The following is a 23,067-nucleotide window of genomic DNA, read 5'->3' as shown; positions in this document are numbered from 1 at the left end:
TTTAGAGAATCCTCGACTAGCGCTCCCAGATCCCTCTGTACTTTGGCTTTATGAATTTTCTCACCGTTTGGAAAGTAGTCCATGCTTGTATTCTTTTTTCCAAAGTGCAAGACCTCGCATTTGCTCACATTGAATTCCATCAGCCATTTCCTGGACCACTCTCCCAAACTGTCTAGATCCCTTTGCAGCCTCCCCACCTCCTCAGTACGACCTGCCTGTCCACCTAACTTCGTATCATCGGCAAACTTCGCTAGAATGCCCCGAGTGCCTTCATCCAGATCATTAATATATAACGTGAACAGCTGCGGCCCCAACACTGAACCCTGTGGGACACCGCTTGTCACCAGCTGCCATTCCAAAAAAGAACCTCTTATCCCAACTCTCTGCCTTCTGTCAGACAACCAATCCTCAATCCATGCCAGTAGCTCACCTCAAACACCATGGTGCCTCACCTTGCTCAGCAGCCTCCCATGTGGCACCTTATCAAAGGCCTTTTGGAAGTCTAGATAGACCACATCCACTGGGTTTCCCTGGTCTAACCTACTTGTCACCTCTTCAGAGAATTCCAACAGGTTTGTCAGGCACAGCCTCCCTTTACTAAATCCATGTTGACTTGTTCTAATCCGACCCTGCTTTTCCAAGAATCTAGAAACCTCATCCTTAACGATGGATTCTAGAATTTTACCAATAACCGAGGTTAGGCTAATTGGCCTATAATTTTCCATCTTTTGTCTTGATCCTTTCTTGAACAATGGGGTTACAACAGTGGTCTTCCAATCATCCGGGACCTTCTCTGACTCCAGTGACTTTTGAAAGATCTCAACCAACGCCTCCACTATTTCCTCAGCCACATCCCTCAGAACTCTAGGATGTAGCCCATCGAGGCCAGGAGATTTGTCAATTTTAAGACCTTTTAGCTTTTATAGTACTATCTCTTTCGTAATGGCAACCATACTCAACTCAGCCCCCTGACTCCCTTTAGTTGTTGGGATATTACTCATGACTTCCACTGTGAAGACTGACGCAAAGTACTTATTAAGTTCTCCAGCTATTTCCTTATCTCCCATCACTAGTCTTCCAGCCCAATGTCTACTTTTGCCGTCGTTTGTTTCTTATGTATTGAAAGAAACTTTTACTATCATTTCTAATATTACTGGCTAGCCTACCTTCATATTTGATCCTTTCCTTCCTTATTTCTCTCTTTGTTATCCTATGTTTGTTTTTGTAGCCTTCCCAATTTCTAATTTCCCAGTGCTCTTGGCCGCTTTACAGGATCTCTCTTTTTCTTTGATATATTTCCTGACTTCCTTTGTCAGCCATGGCTGTCTAATCCCTCCCCGGATAATCTTTCTTTTCTTGGGGATGAACCTCTGTACAGTGTCCTCAAATATACCCACAAACTCCTGCCATTTTTGCTCTACTGCCTTCCCCGCTAGGCTCTGCTTCCAGTCGATTTTCGTCAGTTCCTCTCTCATGCCCTCGTAATTACCTTTATTTAACTGTAACACCATTACATCCGATTTTGCCTTCTCTCTTTCAAACTGCAGACTGAACTCTACCATATTATGATCGCTGCTTCCTAAGTGTTCCCTTACTTTAAGAATTTTTATTAAGTCTGGTTCATTACATAGCACTAGGTCCAGAATAGCCTGCTCCCTTGTGGGCTCTATGACAAGCTGTTCCAAAAAGCCATCCTGTAAGCATTCCAAGAATTCCCTTTCTTTGGATCCACTGGCAACATTATTTACCCAGTCCAGCTGCATATTGAAGTCTCCCATGATCACCGTGACCTTGCCTTTCTGACATGCCTTCTCTATTTCCCGGTACATGTTGCGCCCCTGGTCCTGACCACGGTTAGGAGGTCTGTACATAACTCCCATTATGGTTTTTTTGCCTTTGTGGTTCCTCAATTCCACCCACACAGACTCCACATCATCCGACGCTATGTCATTCAGTGCCATAGATTTAATTTTGTTCTTAACTAACAGGGCTACCCCGCCCCCTCTGCCACCTCCCTGTCTTTTCGATAAGTTGTAAATCTTTGGATGTTTAACTGCCAGTCCTGACCCCCCCCTGCAACCACGTCTCTGTGATGCCTACCACATCATAATCATTCACGATGATCTGTGCCATTGATTCATCTGCTTTGTTACGAATGCTACGAACATTCTGGTAAAATGCCTTAATGCTAACTTTCTTATCATTAGCGATATTGGAAGTCATAAGATGTCCGAAGTTATCGTTCCTTTTTGCTGCATTCCCAGTCTGCCTCAAGTTTAAATCCGCCTGCACACATGCTATCCTGCTGCTTATCTTTCCATTTAACTCCATACTCCCTGTCGCTTTCACTTTCTCTTTCCCCCCAACTCAGAAGTTTAAAGTCCTACTGACCACCCTATTTATCGTCTTCGCTAGAACATTGGTACCAGATCGGTTCAGGTGGAGACCATCCCAATGGTACAGATCCCCCCGGTTCCGAAACTGATGCCAATGCCCCATGAAGTGGAATCCCTCTTTCCCACACCAAGTCCTTAGCCACGTGTTTACTTCCCTAATTTTCTTATCCCTATGCCAATTGGCACGTGGCTCGGGCAGTAATCCGGAGATTATGACCCTTGAGGACCTGTACTTCAATTTCCTTCCTAGTGCTCGATAATCCCCAAACAGGTCCTCCACCCTAGCTTTGCCTATGTTGTTAGCCCCAACATGGACCACAACAACTGGATCCTCCCCCTCCCGCTCCAATATCCTTTCAAGCCGGTCAGAGATGTCCCGAACCCTGGCACCGCGCAGGCAACACACCATGCGAGACTCCCGATCCGGCTTGCATAGGATACTATCTGTCCCCCTAATTATAGAATCCCCTATAACAACTACTTGTCTTTTTGTTCCCCCCTCTTGAATGGCCTTCTGCACCATGGTGCCATGGTCAGCTGGCTCATCCTGTCCACAGCCCTTTTCCTCATCCGTATAGGGAGCAAGAATCTCATATCAGTTGGACAAGGTCAAGGGCTGAGGCTCCTGCACTCCTGAACTCCGGTTCCCCCTACCTTCCTCACTTACAGTCACACTCTTTTGTGCCTGATCACTAACTGAATGTGAATTACTTAATCTCCCAGGTGTGACTGCCTCCTGAAACAAAGTGCCCAGGTAATTCTTCCCCCTCCCGGATGTGCCGCAGTGTTTGAAGCTCAGATTCCAGATCATCAACTCTGATCCGGAGTTCTTCCAGCAACCAACACTTGCTGCAGATGTGGTCACTGCCGTTCACAATGGGGTCAGCCAGCTCCCACATCATACAGCTACAGCACACCACCTGCCCAGCCATCTCTGCTTAGTTAATTACTTTATTACTTTGTATAAATTTGAGTTAAAATACTTTCTGATATAGTCTTTTTCTAAAAACCAATTAATAGATAAACCAAAAAAGTAAATTTTTAACCAGTCACTGATAAAGAAATAGGAAGTACTGACCTTAACAAACCAGAGTCTTGGGTTTAGCCGCCTTCCTGATTTATATACTCACTGCTTTCCTTCCCGGCTGCCCCTTCCCCCTGCTGCTCCCACTCCTTCTGAAGAAAAAAAACACCGCTGCCCGCTACCGGTAAGTAATTTTAAAACAAACTGTCTTACCTTTGCTGCAATCTTCCGGGTTTGTTTAACCTCAGCTGCTGCTCGCACTCAAAAAAAAAAATCATGAGGGGCATGGATAGGATAAATAGACAAGGTGGGGAGTCCAGAACTATAGGGCGTAGGTTCAGGGTGAGAAGGGAAAGATATAAAATAGAATAGAATAGTATCCTTACAGTGTGGAAACATGCCATTCGGCCCAACGGGTCCAAAGGGCCTGTGGCTAACCTCTTCACGCAGAGGGTGGTGCATGTATGGAATGAGCTGCCAGAGGAAGTGGAGGAAGCTGGTACAATTATAACATTTAAAAGGCATTTTGTGGGTCTGTGAATAGGAAGGTTTTAGAGGAGTATGGGCCAAGTGCTGGCAAATGGGACAGGATTAATTTGGGATATCTACTTGGCATGGACGAGTTGGACGGAAGAGTATGTTTCCATGCTGTACATCACTATGAGTCTATATCGTGATAGACAAACAGTAACTGACAACTAAGGAATTTGCTAAAACGAGCAATAAGCCTGAGGATTCTGAGTTTTAAAACTCCGATATGGAGGACCAAGGAATTAATGAGGTAAGAAAGTTAGTAAACCAGAGAGAAACACAAATATTGACTATCTGTTTTTGTTTAGTATACGTGTAGGAAGTGATCAGAGCATTTAAACATAGGCCAATTAGAGGCAAAGATAGATGTAATTGTAATTTCGAATAATGAATTCACAAGGTCATTAAACAGTGCTTTGTATTTGTAAGAATGTAAAAAAATAGAAGCAGGGATAACACTTACTTACTCGTGGTTATGATTTGGAGATGCCGGTGTTGGACTGGGGTGGGCAAAGTTAAAAATCACACAACATCAGGTTATAGTCCAACAGGTTTACTTGGAAGCACACTAGCTTTCGGAGCTTTCAGACTATCATCTGATGAAGGAGCGACGCTCCGAAAGCTAATGTACTTCCAATTAAACCTGTTGGACTATAACCTGGTGTTGTGTGATCTTTAACGTTACTCGTGGTTGGTCTGGTTATTGACTCTACTCCATTTTCCTCCCTGCCTCTTATTCCATCCTTGACTATTGTTGATTCACAATGGAAGGTATTAAAAGCATTCCAGAAATGATGGCATACTAGAAGTCTTGCAAGAATAAGAAAATTTAAAGTCATCAGAATAAGAAAATGAATAGTACTGGAGGTAGCTGCAGAGAAGTTGACACGTTTATTTTTGGCATTTCAGATTCCTGAAGTTCTAGAACTGTTTCCAAAGACCAGAGATTAACAAACCTAATTCTGCTAATGATAAAGCAGTGAATTGTAATAGTTAGTCTGATTGTAGTCTCTTATTAGGCATTAATAAAATGATCACGTGGTTAAGCATGATCAATGCAGAATTATGTTTTTTTAAGGACATAGCTGTTAAGATGGTTAATGGGAAGCCAGTGGATGTGTATATTTGAATTTTCAAAAAGCACTCAGTGAGGTATCACACAAGAAGCTACCATTCAAAACTAGGACTTGTGGGTTGGGGGTAATGTATTAGTATGGAATAAGGTTTACTTAATGGACAGAAAATGGAATGTAGATATAAATTGGGCATTTTCAAGTATCTTGGTGAAAGTAAGGACTGCAGATGCTGGAGATCACAGTCGAGTGTGTGGTGCTAATTTTCAAGTATCTGGCAGGATACTGCAAGTCTCAGTACTTAGGCCTTAGCTACTTACAATCTATCCAATGGCTTAGATGAGCAAGGGGAGTGTAACAAGTTTTATGATGATAAAATTAAAGTAGTAATGTAAGCTCTGAGAGGGATACAAAAAGTCTGCAGAGGGATATAGATGGGTTGGGTAAGAACATGGCACTTTGAATGTAATATAAGGAATCCAGGCATTAATTAAAGCAATACATAGAAATCAATCTTTGGAGACTTGTGTGCCAGTTTCTGAAAAAGATCTAACCAAATGATGTGAGTCGGCCAGAAAACATTGAAAAATGCTCAACAAGCAATGAAAATTAGAGCTGATAAAAAGCTTGGATTTTTTTTTGCCGCAGACAATGAGTTAATGCTGTTTTCTGTCTCCAAGGAACTACTAAAAGTCAGATTCACTGGACCTTAGAAAGTCCAAAAGAAACTCTAACAATTGAATGTGTTCTCCAGACAGAAGATAAAATCAGGGAGGTTATCACTCTAATATGTTAAAGCGATACCACAGCAAGGAAGATAGTCTGTAGTGAAAGAAGTATCTAGTGAAATAAAAATATCAGAATTATTCATGACTAAATTATTAATAATTTAATACTTTAAAGTAGAAATTGAACCTCAAACGTTGCCCCACCTGTAGTCAGATTGAATAATATGGAGGTGTTTGTGAAGTTGGAAGGACTATTACATTCTCTCCCAGAGAACTATTGAAGTTACTTACAGAAGCTATTACAGAAGCAATGATTTGATTTACATAAATAGACTAGGTAAAACCTCTTTTCTTATACTTGATTTTAAGATAGTCTCAGACCCAAACCCTCACCCCGCTGAATCCAACCCCTGCTGGATGCTATTTCTGCCCCTGCTGGATGCTATTTCTCCCACCGAATCTGACTTTCCCTAAACACTGTATCACTTACCCTGCCTAAGCATTTGACACCATACCACCTACCCACCTGGTAACCAACTTAACTGGCATTCTATCCAGCTGGCATGTTACTTAGCTGTTACCATACCTTCTGCACCCTAACCTTATGTCCCTACCATTTGATAGAAGCTGTCGAAGTGGCTGTCTGTGGTTCTGAACCTTTCAAATTACAGAATATAACAGATGCCTGTTGTGAAAAACTCTTCCCCTGACTGTTTTGCACAACGAGAGAGTAGTCAGTATGGAAGTGTGGCTCCACATTTCTAAATAAGTTCTGATCTGAATCTTGTGTCAGAAATCTCTGCGTGAGATTTCCACTCCCCTCAAGATCTAGTTGCGATTCTTATGGAATTCTATTGTCATTCTAAAGCACTGAAGACAGACAAATAGTGCAGACAAATCTAGTTGCACGACGGATGAAGAAAGGTCAGATCTACAAAGGTTAAAAATTGCATGGCTCAGTGTTCGAACTGTTGAATGAAAAATAGCAAACAGTACTGGAGGCTGCCATTGTTGTCCTGACATCACTGCTTCTGGAACCAATAGACCAAACCAACTTTTGTAATTGTTTGCTTCCTCAATTTGATTAAGGTGCTATTAAATTACTTAACGAGAACAGCCAAAGAGAACTCATTACCTTTGAATCAATTGAGAACAAGACTTGTGCACACTAGCTTATTGCTTTGTGTACCCTCCCTCCAAAGGAAATTGCATTTTCCTGAATTGTTACTTAATCCTGAATGTTAGGATTTCTGGTGCTGTGTGGCTTTTACTTTTGATGGAAACTTACTAAAGACAAAATTTGACACTGAGTGTTTTATGTTCACTAACACCTTTTAAAATCCCAAATGTGGAACCAGAGAGAACAAAGGTGTTATATCATTGGTCTTTTTAAGTTTGTTCTCCTGTACTTTCCAGGTAATTTTGTAGTTTCCTCTGTTGATGGCAATACAAATATCACTAGCTGCACTTTAATCTTCTATTCCCCACGTTTGTTTGCAAGCTATGGAAACCAGACTCCCCTTCTGATAATCACAATCAATCATATGCAAATAGTTATTTTTTACACCATTTGTATTGACAGTGACATAACACTGCAAAATAAAAGTTATTTAAGATAAAATAATATTAAGGACATGGCTTTTTCCTGATTTTTATTTGTCTACTAGAACGATAATGAATCATGTACTGTTCTCCTGTGTATGTACTTACATTCTGATTTTCAAGGGAGATTCTTACTGTTGTAAGGAGGGTGGGGAGTCCCACAATAATTTTATTGCATGCTACTCTACTTTTGACACTGACTTTGAGGAACCCATTAATGTCATGACATCATGGGTTGACAAGCGCACCAATGTATTGTCACCATCACAATCCCACTTAAAGCTCTAGACAGCCTAAAACAAAATTATAATATTGTTCTATTTCTTGTTCCTCTTTCTTCATGAAGATTGATATGGCAGCTCTTCTCCGATCAACTTGCAACACCTTTATGAAGACATTGGACGAATGCATGCAAATTGCAAATGCTACCTTGAGGCCTGAACTGTTTCAACCGACACCTCCAAGTTCCCCACATGTGACGGTCATAAAACCAAACAGAGTATGTTTGATTTTTAAGCAATTTTTTTTTACATTCACTATTGGTAATGGCTCTCTTCAAATGATATATGCTGAATCACTTATAAACCTCTGTCTTTTTTACTTGCTCTGGCAGGTCCAAATTGAATGCAATACAGGGTCCTGGAACCATGAGATATTTATTAATAAATTGGTATCACAAACACACTCTCCTTACTAAAGTTACATACTATTTAATGTATTCATTTCTTTGGCTTAGCTCTAGATCATTATCCTGCTATATGGCTGCTATTAAAGCAATTTTTTAAAAAAGGGAAATGAAATGAGAAAGCTTTCAATAAACGGGGAAAGAAACTGATCTGATTTCTGTCCCTTTGCTAATATTCCTTGATCCCTTTATGAGAGAAGTAACTACACAACCAGAGCAGGTGTTCGAGAAGGAAAATTCCTACATGGTTGTATTTTTGATGGTTTTTAATATGCATTTTTATAATCATCAAATAAGCTGGGCAGCAAATAATTTGAAAATATCTCAAACATTTCAACAATAAGTTAAACAAGAATTTTCATGCTACTGCTCTGCAGTGGTAATGTGACTATTACTTTGCACTGACAGAAGACTGAAGTCCAAAATCATGTTCTGCCTACCTTACAATTGGTCAACATTGTGTATAAATCTCAGTGCTGGTGTTACAATTCATTTCAATGTCCTTGGGTGAAAGCATCTACTAAGGCAACACAATTAAATTGGCAGACCTTATAGGTATTTGCAATCTTGCCTAACTTATATTACAGTTTCTGGATATTTTCAAGGTTTGCACATATAATTTGTTCTTTAAATTTTCTCTAAGTCTTTTATTTGTGAATTTGCAACCTTCATAAACCTTGGTGAACAGTTCTTGTAGTTTAGATCGTCAAAGTTCCTGCAGATGCCTAGCTCTACATGGAAACTCTCTTCCCCTAAATTACATGTTAAAACTATCTTTTTTTATAAAAGCCAAAATTATTAGATTTTCTGATATAATGTGTGCAATTTATATATATATATTTTTTTAAATAATTTATTTTTGAGTTTAGGTTTGTATGTAGTGGTATGTGGGCTTTTGTGTTGCTAAAAGAATGTAATGATTAAATTAAAAGGCTTTCTAAAGCCTTTGATTTAAAAAAAAATAGAGAATTTGTGGAAGCTATTTGTTTACATCAGAAAAGTTTTGCAAGTGAACAAAATAAACACTGTAGTGCATTACATTTCAGTTAGAAGGATCTGGCAATGTGTTGCTAGTTGACTTAAAGGAAAAAGCCATTGCTTGGAAAACCAGTTTACATTCAGTCTACAGAATTCCTGGTTGAAGCTGAATATGTAAACAATTTGTCCGAAAGGAAGCTTCGAACTGCTAAAAAAATAGGTTACCTCAGTGTAAGGATTTTAGTTTGGAAGTTCCAGACCAGAATTGTTTAGTTACATTACCAAAGTACAGTTGTATACAGGCTTAAAGTAGAGGCTATCAGTTTCTGAAGACTGGGAATTGAAGCATCGGTTAAGTTGATGGTTTAGTTGTAGATATGATAAAGAAGGGAATTCTCTTTCGAATTTCATTGGGATAAATGGAATTGTATTTTACAGTGTGCTTCAAAATCTTTAAATGTGACACAAAGTAAATAGTTTATTTCATTTTATCTTCATTTCTTTTGTGTAATAAACTTCAGATTTGGTTTTCACAATAAAACAGAAGCATTGCATACTTGTCCACCTTGTTAAAACAAAAAAAAAACTGTTATTGAGCCAAATTGCAGTTTAGGATCTGACTTATTAGTAATGATATTAGTTGAGATCATACAATTTTATTTTAAAGAGGGAATTGTGATGAAACTTGTATGATTTATGTATGAATATCATTTGTAGGCTTTGGATTTTAAAATAGTAGCCTGTGTGGTTGGTTACTTTCGTGATGGGTTGGAAAAATTATCATAATAACTATATCAGGCAGTCTTTCCAGGATAATGACTAATTCGGAATAAGTTAGAGTAGGGACCCTGGACTGGTAACGGAGGATTATTTTTACTGTGTTGGTTTATGACAGGTGGTGTGAGTACTGAAGGCCCTTAACTTGTTTTTGTTTAAGGGTAGTCAAGGATTGATTTTATCTTACAGCCCCCAGGGAATTAAAATTTTTGGGAAATTCTGATGAGTCCTGACTGGGGTCAGAAGCAATCATAGTTTCTTTTCAAGAAATGAGTATCCAACCATTCAGTCAAAACACATATTACCATAGGAGGAAACTTAAGTTTTTGCAAATTACAGACCAACAGTATTTGGTTAGGAATTTGCAGATTATTAAAAGCTAAGAAATCCAAGCTGCAGGTTTTGAGAATATTCATTTAAGAAGATTATGTTGTTCACAGGAAACAACAGCTGGGGAGAATCAACTAACTCAAACCTAAATATCAGATATCGAGAGTTAGCTTTTCTGGATTTGTCTTAATTCAAGCTTTATCTTACTGTATGTTTTAAAAGTGTTTTCTCATTGTATTTTGCATCTGTATAACTTTGGTTTTGTTTGTGAGTAATAAGCTGCTGTTCTGCTGTTAAAGAAACTCTGTGGCCTCTTGTAATGTTGACTGACCCGACACTAACTAAAATAAAAATATGGTCTTATCAGGCCAGATTTCATTCTGGGATCTGACTTGTTCAGTAGTCCCACATGCTAGGACCATACCAAAATGGTCTAATTGGACATTAATTGATGAATTCAACAATCTGAACTTGTCACATACTTTTGTAGTCTCCATCAGTCTACTAAGTTGGGAATGTTGAAAATTTAAGGACCGTATTATTGTTATACAAGACACATTTAAACTTTGATTGAGATTTAAATGATATTGGTCATATATCTCAATGAAGCAAACTTTTGAAACAGTGCGGTCAGGATGATTGTTACTATAAAATTCATCAGCAACATTTTATCATTTGTTAAATGAGGAGTTAGAGATGTTGCCATTTTATTCTAATTTGTGTTATTTTATCATTTTTATAGATTAAACACCATCTTCAATCCAGTTACAGTTGCACAAAAAGGTCAGAACTTATCGCGAATGTTAGACTCGCAGCTTCTCCATTCAGAATTGACATTCAAATTTGGCTACCCATAATTGTTAAAAATCTCAGAGCTCCAAATTATGAATTTCTTTTTCAGTGACTGATAACTCAATAAATGTGGCAAGCTTTCTGTTTTGGCCATGTTTCACAGTCATAAAACTAATAATCAAGGCTTTTATGAAAAAAAAAGTTGATTGAGTTGCTATTATCAAACGATCTTGCTGCTGCTGTGAGGGTAAAAACAAGTGGTGTCATTGTAGACCCAAAGCATGGTCAGTCTTGTTAAAATTGATCAAAATTAGGAACATATAAAAGCAATTAATCAGTGGCTAAAGACAGATTAGTGATGTACAAAGTAAAAAATGGATTAGATTAGATTACTTACAGTGTGAAAACAGGCCCTTCAGCCCAACAAGTCCACACCAACCATCCGAAGAGCAAGCCAACCAGACCCATTCCTCTATGTTTACCCCTTCACGTAACACTACGGACAATTTAGCATGGCCAATTCACCTAACCTGCACATTTTTGGACTGTGGGAGGAAACCGGAGCACCTGGAAGAAACCCACGCAGGCACGGGGAGAATGTGCAAACTCCACACAGACAGTTGCCTGAGGCGGGAATTGAACCCAGGTCTCTGGCGCTCTGAGGCTGCAGTGCTAACCACTGTGCCACCGTGCCGCCCACAAGTGCTAGTGCACTTGTTGTTTTTAACTTCCCCATGTCTGAGCTGGAGGCTTAATTTCTTCCATTCAAATATTTCCTGGTAGTTAATCTTTGGGAAGATGTTAATAGTTTTGGAAACAGGTAATTTGCCTCTCCTTATTTGAGAATATTACATGAAGCAATTACCTGGAAACGTGGAGGAAGAAAATACTTTTTCCAAACAATAGACAGCGTAAATTTATTTAAAATTCTTTCTTTGCTTGAAAAGGCATAACTTGGAATTTGTTGGATGATAGTATCATATTAATGGTGGTGTAATAGTGAAATTACATTGCTGTCACTGCTAAAGTCCCAAAGAATTTTATTGCTAATGAATGAATTTCAATGAAGGCATCATTTTGTGTGATTTTTAGATTAGATTAGATTACAGTGTGGAAACAGGCCCTTCGGCCCAACAAGTCCACACCGACCCGCCGAAGCGAAACCCACCCATACCCCTACATTTACCCCTTACCTAACACTATGGGCAATTTAGTATGGCCAATTCACCTGACCCTGCACATCTTTGGACTGTGGGAGGAAACCGGAGCACCCGGAGGAAACCCACGCAGACACGGGGAGAACGTGCAAACTCCACACAGTCAGTCGCCTGAGGCGGGAATTGAACCCGGGTCTCTGGCGCTGTGAGGCAGCAGTGCTAACCACTGTGCCACCGTGCTGCCCATTTTATTGCTGATCTGACAGAATCTGGAAAAGATATTTTATATAATTAATAAAGTTTATTGTTTATAGTAGGAATGAGCTGAATAACTTTCAAAATGAATCGACAATAGACGAGGCCAACTTCAAGACTGTGGGAAGACCACAGTCAGAAAATGACAATCAATATCAAGTAAACTCAAGAATGGAAAATGCAGAAAATATGGAAGGTATGTTTTTCAATAAATTGAAGAATAAATAACATTTCAAACTGCAAGAGAGCCATATTGACAAAGCCCTGGAGTGGGTTAAATGTTTGTAACCCTGCTTGGAGTGTGGGGTAATTGAACAAGCTAATGAATGGAATCCTTGACTGTAACCTATTTAAGTTATAAAATTACATTAGTACAAGTGCACTGCAGTAGAAACACAGTCAACAGTTTTTTTTTGCATACCATCAAAAATGGGAATTTTGTATGTAACTGGATGCAGTTCTCAAAAGAAAGTTAAAAGAATTAAGCTGAGCAATGATGTTCAATCCAATGAAGTAAAATCCAATTAGGTAGACCCAGAGTGGTCCTCTAAACCACCTTGTGATTTTTCCCCTATTAAAATCAGTGGGTGAAAGCTTGTTGCATGATGAGTGATGTGCAAAACCCCCGTCCCTGCCCACACTGTCTTTGACCAATTAATTCATTGTAATACAGCTTAATGTTTTGGAGCATTTTGAAAACTCGCTCAACTTCCCTGGAATGCTCACTAATGGTGAAGCTACTTTAAATTTACTTCTTGCAGTGATCTGATGCTGCTTCAGTAAAGTATTCTTGCTACAGCATGTAGTTTGCATAAGAACCTTTATTGTTTGAAGTCTCTGATAAGCTTTTTGCATATGTATTGCTTAATGCACCTTGTGACCATTTTAGGGGACAAGTGGATTTTAGAGTACCGTTTATGAAAGCAGTGAATATTTTTAAGCAGAGTATTCAAAGCTCAGCAAGCTCTTGAAAAATATTACAAGATTTTCAAATCAGCCCAACAAAAGAAAGATTGTACAACCGAAGTAATGGATCCTTCCAAACAATTGCATTTTCTTTTCGTTTCCCATTATCTTTTGTTCTGAACAAGTGAGGTAGAAGAATGAAATCACTGTACTTCATACCATCATAGTATGCAAATTCCTAAGCTGTGCATGGTGCAACTCAGCAGCACTCTGCATCTCCGAAGCTGCCATGCAATACAGGCTCTGCTTCCGTTATGAATGCTGGTGTTTGTTTTCTGCAAATGATGCTGAACTAAAACTGAATGGAGGCAGTTGCAGCTCAGCATTTTTTTCAGTAATCTTCCCAGCTACTCAGAGGTTATAAAGTCCACTTCTTTGAATAGCAGCATTTCACATGCAAGCAAAACTTGGTCTTATCAGGATTGCCATTGAACCTCTTGCAAAGTATGTTAACAGTCATTATCTGTACAGTGCTACAACAAATGAGTCAATGATCTTGGGTTATTTTGGGGTAAATTACTCTTGTTGCAGGAAACCCAAGATGTTTGTAAAACTTAGTTCCAGAAAATATACATTGGGTGTTTAATTCAGTGTCAGTCTATAACTTATAAGTTGCCTAATCCAAATGAGCATTCTTTTAAACAATGAAAATTTGACTTCTACCAAATTTTTTCTAATTCTGTGCTTTTCTTTCTTGTTGTGATATAAGCAGAGAGGATGGACAACACTGAAGTAGTGGTCGCAGCTTCGGAGAAGACTGATGTGAATGTTGAACCTCAGCCTTCTGAATTTGCAGACGAAGTTCCCAAAACTGGTGAGGACCTGGGTGACACAAATGCAACGCTGGAAACCGAAAACAGAGAGATTCAGACATTTTTTAGTGCAATGGAACAAAGGTATGAAAAGTCTGCATGAGAATCCCCATGCATTACAAAAAAAATTGCTTCATTTCAGGAACCGGATTTCAATCATTTTGTTTTTGTAATCACTGTACTTTTCTTTAAGCAAATGGTAAATTTTGGTTTATTTAAACTTTGTCTGGTTTCACCCTTTAAATAAAGGACGTGCTTCTAACTGGTTAGTGATGCTTTGGAACATGGACAAACTTTTTTTTCCATAGCATGAAATCCTCTGGGTATGGTGAGATGTTAAGATTTACAGCTGTATTTCCCTTTGAATGCCTTCATTTGAAGTACTCTCTTAAAGGAATTGTGACAGATTGCGGTAGAAATAATGAAGTTAGGGTTATCCTCAATCTGTCACTGTAATGTTGATGAAATTCCCAAAGAAGTAGCATAAATCACCACTTATGTACTTTGTGTAGAGTTAAGGGGAACCAATATTGAAATTATTGGTGATAAAGTAAATTAGCATTTTCAATTGTCAATGAATATTGCAATTATTTAGCCAGAAAGTAATCATTGGGGGAAAAATTAGTTTCAAAATTAGTCTCTACCAGCTGGAGGCTATAATCAAACTGGGACATATATGTTTCAGCTAATCATAACATTGATCTAATACTTGAAACAATCTGAATGGATTTACAGGTCAGCAAATTCTGATGTTGGCTATATGAATGCAATTTATTTTGTAAATTTATTCAAATAGCTGATACCTTTTCAACTGACCACCAGTCAAGTAATGTTATCTTGTTTTATTTTGTTATTACTGATTATGCATGGTATTTGCCCAGATTGGACTTCTGTGGTGACGTTGATACATTTCAACTTCTCCATGATATCATATCCACTATTTATTGATTTTTATTTGAGCTTCCATTATGATACAGTGTTCACTGGAATTTGTTTGTATAGTTCTCAATACTTTCCAATGGTATGTGTTGTTTTCATTTTCAGATTTAATGATATCGAATTTGAGGAAGAGAATGGTATTCCTACTCTACCATTTCTGGAATCTTGCTATGCAATAGTTCCAGTATTAGGTAGGAAATTGCACCTTAATTTCTGCAATATACTTATGGGTAAATTTGAAAGAACCTGCGTGTTCTATCATGGAGGGGGAATTGCAAGCAACTTATTCTAATACTCCTTTAATTTCAAAATGTTTTCTCTTGTTGGCAAGTAACTTTTTAAAAAATCTTTAAGTTATGGCATAACCCAAATGTAATTGTGCTATAATATCTTGTGTGAATCATTTAACCTTTTTAACTGTTTTTGTTAGTAATAAGTCCAAAGATAGGAAGGCAAAGAAAATGCAAAAAGCATGCAACTTTTAGGATTTTTTTTTGTCATACCTCTGAGGTATCTACATTTCTGAAAATGATTGTCTTGTAAGCAAATAATTGGAGGGCTGTCAGGGTCATATATGATGTAACTAAGCAGCTGATTGCTGACAGGGTAGGAAGTTGTTGCTGGTGGAAGGTTGACATTTTTGCAGCATGTTCCACAGCCCCATCTGAAGAGAGAGAAAATCCCAAGTTGGACTTTTAAAATTTGCTGCTATAACTAATAATCAATCTGTTCATAGTATGATTTCTTGGATGGCATGCTAGTTGTATGAAGAAACAGTGGGTCAACTGGGCCTGGATTCACAGGAGTTTAGAACAAAAAGGGATCTCATGCATACATACAAAATTCTAACGGGAGTCGAGGATGATATTTCCCAGGGGATTGGGAATTGTAGTGGTGGTTGTCCAGTAGAAGAAGCCATGATCCCAGATAAATGGTATGCCATTGCAGATTGAAGGCAAAGAGAGGGCACTGAACCTGTGGAAGTCTCTACCTCCAAAAGGCTGTGGACACCAAGTCACTGACTGTGATGAAGAAAGAAATTGATTATGAGAGGCTAAAGGTGTCAAGGGATATGTCATACGGCACTGAGAACATCAACCATGATCACGTTGAATGGCCAAGGGGGATTGATAAGGCAACTGATCTTCTCCTGTTCCTAATTATTGTGTTTCTCTCTGTTTCTATATAAACCATTGCCCAGCTGAACATTGACTTGTTCGTGTGCTGTAAAGTAACTCAGTTTATCTAATTCTGCCAGTCTTTATGTTCTACACAGGAGCACCTTAAAATTACTATGACACAGATCATGGGAAATGTATAATATTATGCCATAATTTATATCACAGATTAGTACTTTAGAACATTCTATTGAATCACAGTTGGAAAAGCAGGTGGGTTTAGGGTAGAGTGGTGGGTTGGAAATGGGGTGAGGTTGATCGAAAATGTTGAAATCTGTTTCTTTCCAAATCCACTTGAACTCTCACATTTCAAAATGTAACCAAATCAGGAAGATGGATGGGCAACCAATCCATTCCAAGGATGTAGGTGGCGACTTCAAAGTACCATAACGATGCAGCAAGCCTGACTGTAGTGCTGTTTCCAAGCTTTTACTGCTGGAGGCTGGGGTTCTCAAATATCACGCCAGCCAATTATTTCCTCAAGATGACAACTTGACAGATCGAAGATGAGTGCCTTCTTATTATTCTGTGGATCCAGGGAACTGCCTGAAGAGCCTCTGTGGTTACCACCTCTTTCCATCTCTCCCATCAGGCTGCAATGTCTCACCTTCCCTTCACAACGAGTCCTCTAATTTTCCTATCCCCGGACCATGTTACTCAATCGCACGCACCTTCGGTTAACCCCCAATTCTGGCATGGTCAATCCTGTTATCACAGCTTTCAGAGACCTGCTGTCAGTCCAGTTGAAAACTCCATTCTCAATCAACCCATGTCCCAGATGGAGAACCAATTATTGACTTCCCCAACACGCAGTGGGTTTAAATGTCCGCAGTGTGTCAGGGAGATGTGATGGTAGCGGAGTCCCAAACGATGGATTCCTCATCACCCTGACTTTCTGAACAACCTGCTTCCTGAGAGTCGGGTCAGTAAAAATTCAGCTCATAGTGTCATTGGATTGGCATGTTATACATATGGAAAATCACTAAATTGATGGTGACGAGACAGCAGCAAGATACCCAGTAAAGTTAAATTTCATTCTGCCCTCTCCCTGCCCCAAGTTCTAATTGCATTGAATGGAAGTCTACTCCTTGGTGTCACGTGAATGTGCTGTGAGTAGTTCAGGGAAGGTTTACCTGAATAATTGATTCCTGAAGAAGGGTTCATGCCCAAAACGTCGATTCTCCTGCTCCTTGGATGCTGCCTGACCTGCTGCGCTTTTCCAGCAACACATTTTCAGCTCTGATCTCCAGCATCTGCAGTCCTCACTTTATCCTTACCTGAATAATGTCTGGTTGCCTAAAGAGGTTGTAAAAGCTACACTTGCATCTGCCGGAGCTTAGAGTAAAAGGCAGATTGATCTAAATGTATGATCTTAAAGGAGCTGACAGGCTGGATGTGGAGACGATCTTTGCTTTTGTGGGAGAATCTAGAATTCAAGGTCATCATTTAAAAATAAAAGTCATCCATTTAAGACAGAGGTGGTGAATTTCTTTTCTCTTAAAGGATCAGAGGTCTTTGGAACTGTTTTCCTCAAAAAGCTGTGGAAATAGTGTTGACGTATTTTTAATACAGGGATGGATAGATTGTTGATAAGGGAGTGTCAGGTTATCAGGAGTAGATGGAAATGTGATCAGTGGTGGAGTATTATTAAATGATGGAGCAGATTCTGGGGCCATATGACCTCCTCCCAATCCTAATCTGCATGTTTGTATGAATCTATGCATCTATGGGCCTGTCCATAAAAGCCTAATAAGTAAAACTCTTTTCTTGCTGTGCTGCTTGCTTACTTATTTTCTTATGCGTCACTGATTTTTTTCCATCAATTCAGAGGGGAACTAACTCTAACCTGGTCAGTTTAGTTTTAAGGAAAACAAACCCTTCTGAGGCTTTTTGTTTGTTCCTTAATGAAACTGTCTTCCATGAAAAGAGGAGGAAGTGAGGACTGCAGAAGCTGGAGATCGGAGAGTGTGGCGCTGGAAAAGCACAGCAGGTCAGGCAGCAACCGAGGAGCAGGAGAGTCGACGTTTCGGCCATCATCAGGAATGTGATGATGTGACCATGACCATGGTGTGAAGCAAAGGAGGCAGACAGGGGAAGCATTGCAAGAAGGGAGAAGGAGGACTTTCCCCAGCTATAAATCAAGATAACGTTCATCTCCCTGACTGTGAAGGTTGAGTCACCCTTACATTTTACACCATTGGGTCCTTCCTGTTGAAAGCAGGTGATATTGCATAGTGAGGCAGCAGCGCTAACCACTGAGCCACTGTGTCACCCAAGTTGTCACCTCCTCTCTCCAAGGAAACAGTTTGATTATGTTGCTTCAACTCCTTCTTCCCAGGGATGGTTAATTTGTCATGTTTTTAATTTTTTTTGTAACAGTTTCTTGTTGCCCCTTTAAACTCATGAAATGTTTTTTTTTTCAGAAAGAGTTATTGGTAATTTTTGCAATCCTTGAACAATTATTAAAGTATTGAAGTATGTTTCCAACATGCCTTGCAATTCTGATTGTCTTACATTATCTCCTGGGATTTGGAGACAACCAGAAAAACAGGAGGAGGAACAAAAACCAATAGCAGCCAAGCATAGTGATAAGAACAGTATTGTGAGTCTCTACCTGGTCAAAAGAAACTTCCCTACCCTGCTTAGACTTGCCATTCCCCAGTTGTACACTCATATCAGAGTCCCATTTACAACGTTCCCTCGATTAACATCAAGTAGTAAAAGCCACCATCAAAAACATTTATTCAACAGCTTTAAACAGCATCTCATCAAAAATACAAATGAAAATGAACAATTCACTTATGTGCAACTCCTTAGTGTCTATGTTTCTGTGCAGTGCTTATTCAAGTGACCAGGGGCTGATGTAAGGTTGCTGACTTATAGCTGGGGGACTTAGGGAGAGATGGCCTTTAAGGTCGACCCTGAATATCGTCCTGGGCATTGAGGATCTGACTTTGAATTGCACCATCTCAACATGAAAGGCAGCAGCTTCAGCAGCTGGCTGAGAGGCAACAGCTTGCATGCTGATCTTCATGGTTCTCACATCCTCTATCTGAGAGCTCTGCCCTGCAGCTCTGAAACATCAGGGAGCCTCTGCCTCTGCTGCATTGGAAACTGGGACAGTAGCCGGCAAGCACTCTGTTCTTCATTTGGACTGTGCTGCCCGTCATTTCCATGGTAACATGACATAAAACCTGATATCGGTTTGGAGTGGTCCCTTGATTGACTGGAGGTTGCCCTGCCAATGCACCAAGAATCTGTGTGCACCATCATTTGCATTTTCGTGTATTCATCCCCAAGGAGGTCTTCATCCCCTACAGAAACCTCCTTTGTGATCTCACCAGCCAGGGAGTTTGCATGCAAGCTGTCATACCCCTTTGGTTTATTTCCACTTAGTATATGTTGAATGATTCACTGTGTACTGTTTGTAATTCTATATCGGCCTCTGAAGTTATAAGAGTTTCAGCCCCTGAGCTGGTGCTTGCAAGTATAAAGTCAAACAGCAGTACCTCCTTTCTGCCATACTTTTCCATGCTGACACTGTGTGACCTTCGAGAGGCTAGTGCAAGGACTACACGGAATCGTCGGAGTTGGCTTGGAGTAGAATGGTGAGGGGCTGGGTGGGAATGAGAACACAGACAAAATCTGCCACAGGGAATGTGGATAAAGACTTTGGGTGGACTACAGAAACATGCTGGTGAGAGTGCATGGAGGCCTTGGTGTGCTCCTCTTTATGCATCTTTAGAGGCTGAGTAAGCATTCATTCTTAATATCTGAAAACAGCTAAAGCAAAAAAGCAGCACAAGAGGGAGGAATGGGTCATGGGAAGAAAAGCTCGAATTGCCAGTCCTAACACTTGCAGTTTTCATTTCCTGACATCCTTCAGGGTTAGGAATGGAGAAGGTACAAGACTCAATGATTTACCACCAGCCACAGTGGCCTCAGGAATGTCTAGTGGCTTGACTTTGTGGTATTGATCTCAATGATTTGGTGGACTATCTTCTCGAGGGTGCTAAGCAGATGAAGGCGAGTTGGTCTTCCTGCCTATTGTGGACCACCTTCCCCAGAAACGGAGAGGGCAGAATACCAGTGTCAGTGTGTTAAAGTGATGCATGGTCATCACTGAATAGCTGTGGAGGTGGGAAAAGGTGTATGTACTGTTGGAATGTTCAGTAAGTGTGTGTGGGAAAGTGTGATGTAAGGATGGGGTGTAGGGGAAGGAGAGAGGTTAATGAAGTTGGGGGGGAGGAGGAGATGGTGGTCCTGAGTTTCAGGATGAGTTAGGAGAAAGTGAGGACTGCAGATGCTAGAGGTCAGAGTCGAGATGAGCCGCTAGGTGAGTGATGGGTGTGGTGCATTTGAGAAGTGGCTGGTGAAATGGGTGTGAGATTGATGTGCAATTTCATTCACTCTCTTTAACTCCCAAACGTGACCGTGAAACTTCATTTGCTCTGCGGCTCGTCTCAGGGATTACTCTCTGCATTCAGCATCTTTTCCACTTTCTCCCCTTTCGTCCGGAGGGAATGTTTGAAAGGTTCCCTGCCCCTGGCTTACAAATGTCACTTCCAGTGCTTAGATTCCAGGGTTTGCTTCACTGAACTGGGAAGGCCTTTCCCTCAAATACTGATAGATCTCAAGTACAAGAGCAAGAGGTGATTTTGAAATTAGTAGACCTCAACTGAAGTACTGTGTACCACATTATAGGAAAGATGCGAATGCATTGGAGAGAGTGCGGAAACGATTTACTGCAGTGGTTCCGGAGATCAGTTATGAGGATGAATTTGAAGAAGCCAGGGCTGTTCTCTTTAGAGAGCAGAGAGCTGTAAGGAGATTTGATAGAGATTTTCAAAATCATAAATAGCTAGATAGAGTAAGTAGGAAGAAGCTGTTCCTGCTTGTAAAAGGAACAAGAACGAGAGAGCATGGAACTAAAGTGATGTGCAAGGATAATATGAGAAAAGCACATAGTGAGTAGTTCGGATCTGGAATGTATTCCCTAGAAATGTGATGGAGGCAAGTTCATTTGAGGCATTAGAAAAAGTATTTGATGATTAAGAATAATATTCAGGGGTAACTGGGATAAAGCAGGAGAATGGCACTAAGTAATGATGCGAGTGTGAAGGGCCAGTGCAGGTACTATGGGCTAACTGGTGGCCTCTTATGCCATAACACTTCTGCAATTCTTAAAATTCTCTCTCTAACCAAAGTCTTCCAAAGCACCATTTATCCCAGTTTGCAGCTTTCCTTTTATATGAACTGTGCCTCTCAATTGAGAAGGTTACCTGGTGTATATAAATGGTTACTTGCATGTTACACAGCATTGTGTAGTCTGCAGAGACTGCTGATAACATTGAGCCTACTGTATTTTTTAGTGCAATGTCCCACTAATATAATGGGCATGAGGTGGGTGCTCTGCCATCCTAGAAATCTTACTCATTCTACCTCCCCTTCCCCCATTACCCCAAATACAGGTGAACCACTGCTCCTGAATATCTCTGATCTATTCCAGGCAGTGATGCTGGTGCTACAACTTGCAGGTGACTGGCAGAGAAATGTCATCTTTCATTGAAACCTTTGGTTAATTCCACATCCCAGAAACAAATGAGTTGTACTAACCTAATACTTGGTCTTTTAGTTTCTTCCATATAAGATGGAAGTTTGAAAATTTCGTCTGTTCATTCCCACACAAGACTTTATAAAAAGCATGCTGGAGCAACTTCTCTCTTGAACGGAATAACCTCAGCATCCTAGTCTCCGAAGTTACAGTTTTCAAAAGCAGAGCAAATTTGAGCAAGGTCAGAGAGTTGAATGCATGGTTCAAAGGTGTTTGTGGAATAAATGGATTGCAACTCATGGGAAACTAGTAGGTAAAATGGGATCTCCCCCAGAACTATGCTGGGACCAGTGTTCTGGGGAGTCATGTAACGAGTAGAGGAGGGGATAATACAAGGGGATAAGTGGTAAATTATGTATGGTATAATGGCCTTTTTAGAGTTGCAGTTTCAAGGTGACCAAGTCTACGACCTAAATGTTCGAGAATTTTTCACTTTTTACCAGGTTAGGAAGGTAAAACCAGTAGGTTAGCTCTGCTATTTAAGGATGATGTTTGTGTAGTAATGAGAGATTACCTTATTTCAGAAAATTTATATGTAAAAGCATTTTTTGTGTGGAGAAAAGAAATAATATTGTGAGAGAATTGCATGAATTGGTTTGGCAAACACAGCCTGGAAAATGAATTTATAGAGTCTATCTGGGACAATTTCATACAGTTGTCTAATCTTGAGTATTCTACAGGTCTTTTACTCATCCTTGCTGTGGAAGACATAAACAATCAGAAAAATAAAGTCATAGAGCTATACAACATGGAAACAGGCCCTTCAGTCCAACCCGTCCATGCCGACTAGATATCCCAACATAATTTAGTCTCATTTGCCAGCACTTGGCCCTTATCCCTCTAAACCCTTCCTATTCCTACACCCATTCAAATGCCTTTTAAATGCTGTAATTGTACTAGCCTCCACTACTTCCTCTGGCAGCTCATTCCATAAACACATCAAACTCTGTGTGAAAAAGTTGCCCCTTAGGTCCCTTTTATATCTTTCTCCTCGAACCCTAAACCTATACCCTCTAATTTTGGACTCCCCGACCCTGGGGAAAACACCTTGTCTGTTTACCTATCTATGCCACTCATGATTTTATAAACTCCTATAAGGTCGTCCCTCAGCCTCTGCTCTCGGGAAAATAGCCCCAGTCTATCCAGTTGAAAAACAAGAAGTAAAAAGGATGAAGGAAGTTAAAACAATCATAATCACTAGGGAAAAGATACCAAGAAAGGTAGAAAATT

The 23,067-nt window shown here is 39.9% G+C and overlaps 1 protein-coding gene across 4 annotated transcripts in view; it reads left to right on the top strand.

Moving 5' to 3' along the window:
• plekha8 (pleckstrin homology domain containing A8) overlaps positions 1 to 23,067 on the top strand; it is a 76,066-nt gene that overhangs the window by 39,017 nt on the left and 13,982 nt on the right. Inside the window, exons 5-9 of one of the 4 annotated variants that reach the window (XM_087986942.1) lie at positions 7,701 to 7,853; positions 10,867 to 10,907; positions 12,391 to 12,524; positions 14,007 to 14,190; positions 15,151 to 15,236. In XM_087986942.1, coding sequence (XP_087843068.1) covers positions 7,701 to 7,853; positions 10,867 to 10,907; positions 12,391 to 12,524; positions 14,007 to 14,190; positions 15,151 to 15,236 — 598 coding nt within the window. Of the gene's footprint in view, positions 1 to 7,700; positions 7,854 to 10,866; positions 10,908 to 12,387; positions 12,525 to 14,003; positions 14,191 to 15,150; positions 15,237 to 23,067 lie in introns of all 4 variants that reach the window. The other 3 variants (XM_043689509.2, XM_043689510.2, XM_043689508.2) reach the window with 3 other exon arrangements.

The sequence above is a fragment of the Chiloscyllium plagiosum genome, unplaced genomic scaffold (genome assembly GCF_037043375.1).
Source record: "Chiloscyllium plagiosum isolate Xiang-an unplaced genomic scaffold, Cpla_swu_hap1 HiC_scaffold_5, whole genome shotgun sequence".
NCBI lineage: Eukaryota > Metazoa > Chordata > Chondrichthyes > Orectolobiformes > Hemiscylliidae > Chiloscyllium > Chiloscyllium plagiosum.
This window is presented reverse-complemented; position numbering and strand designations above follow the sequence as displayed.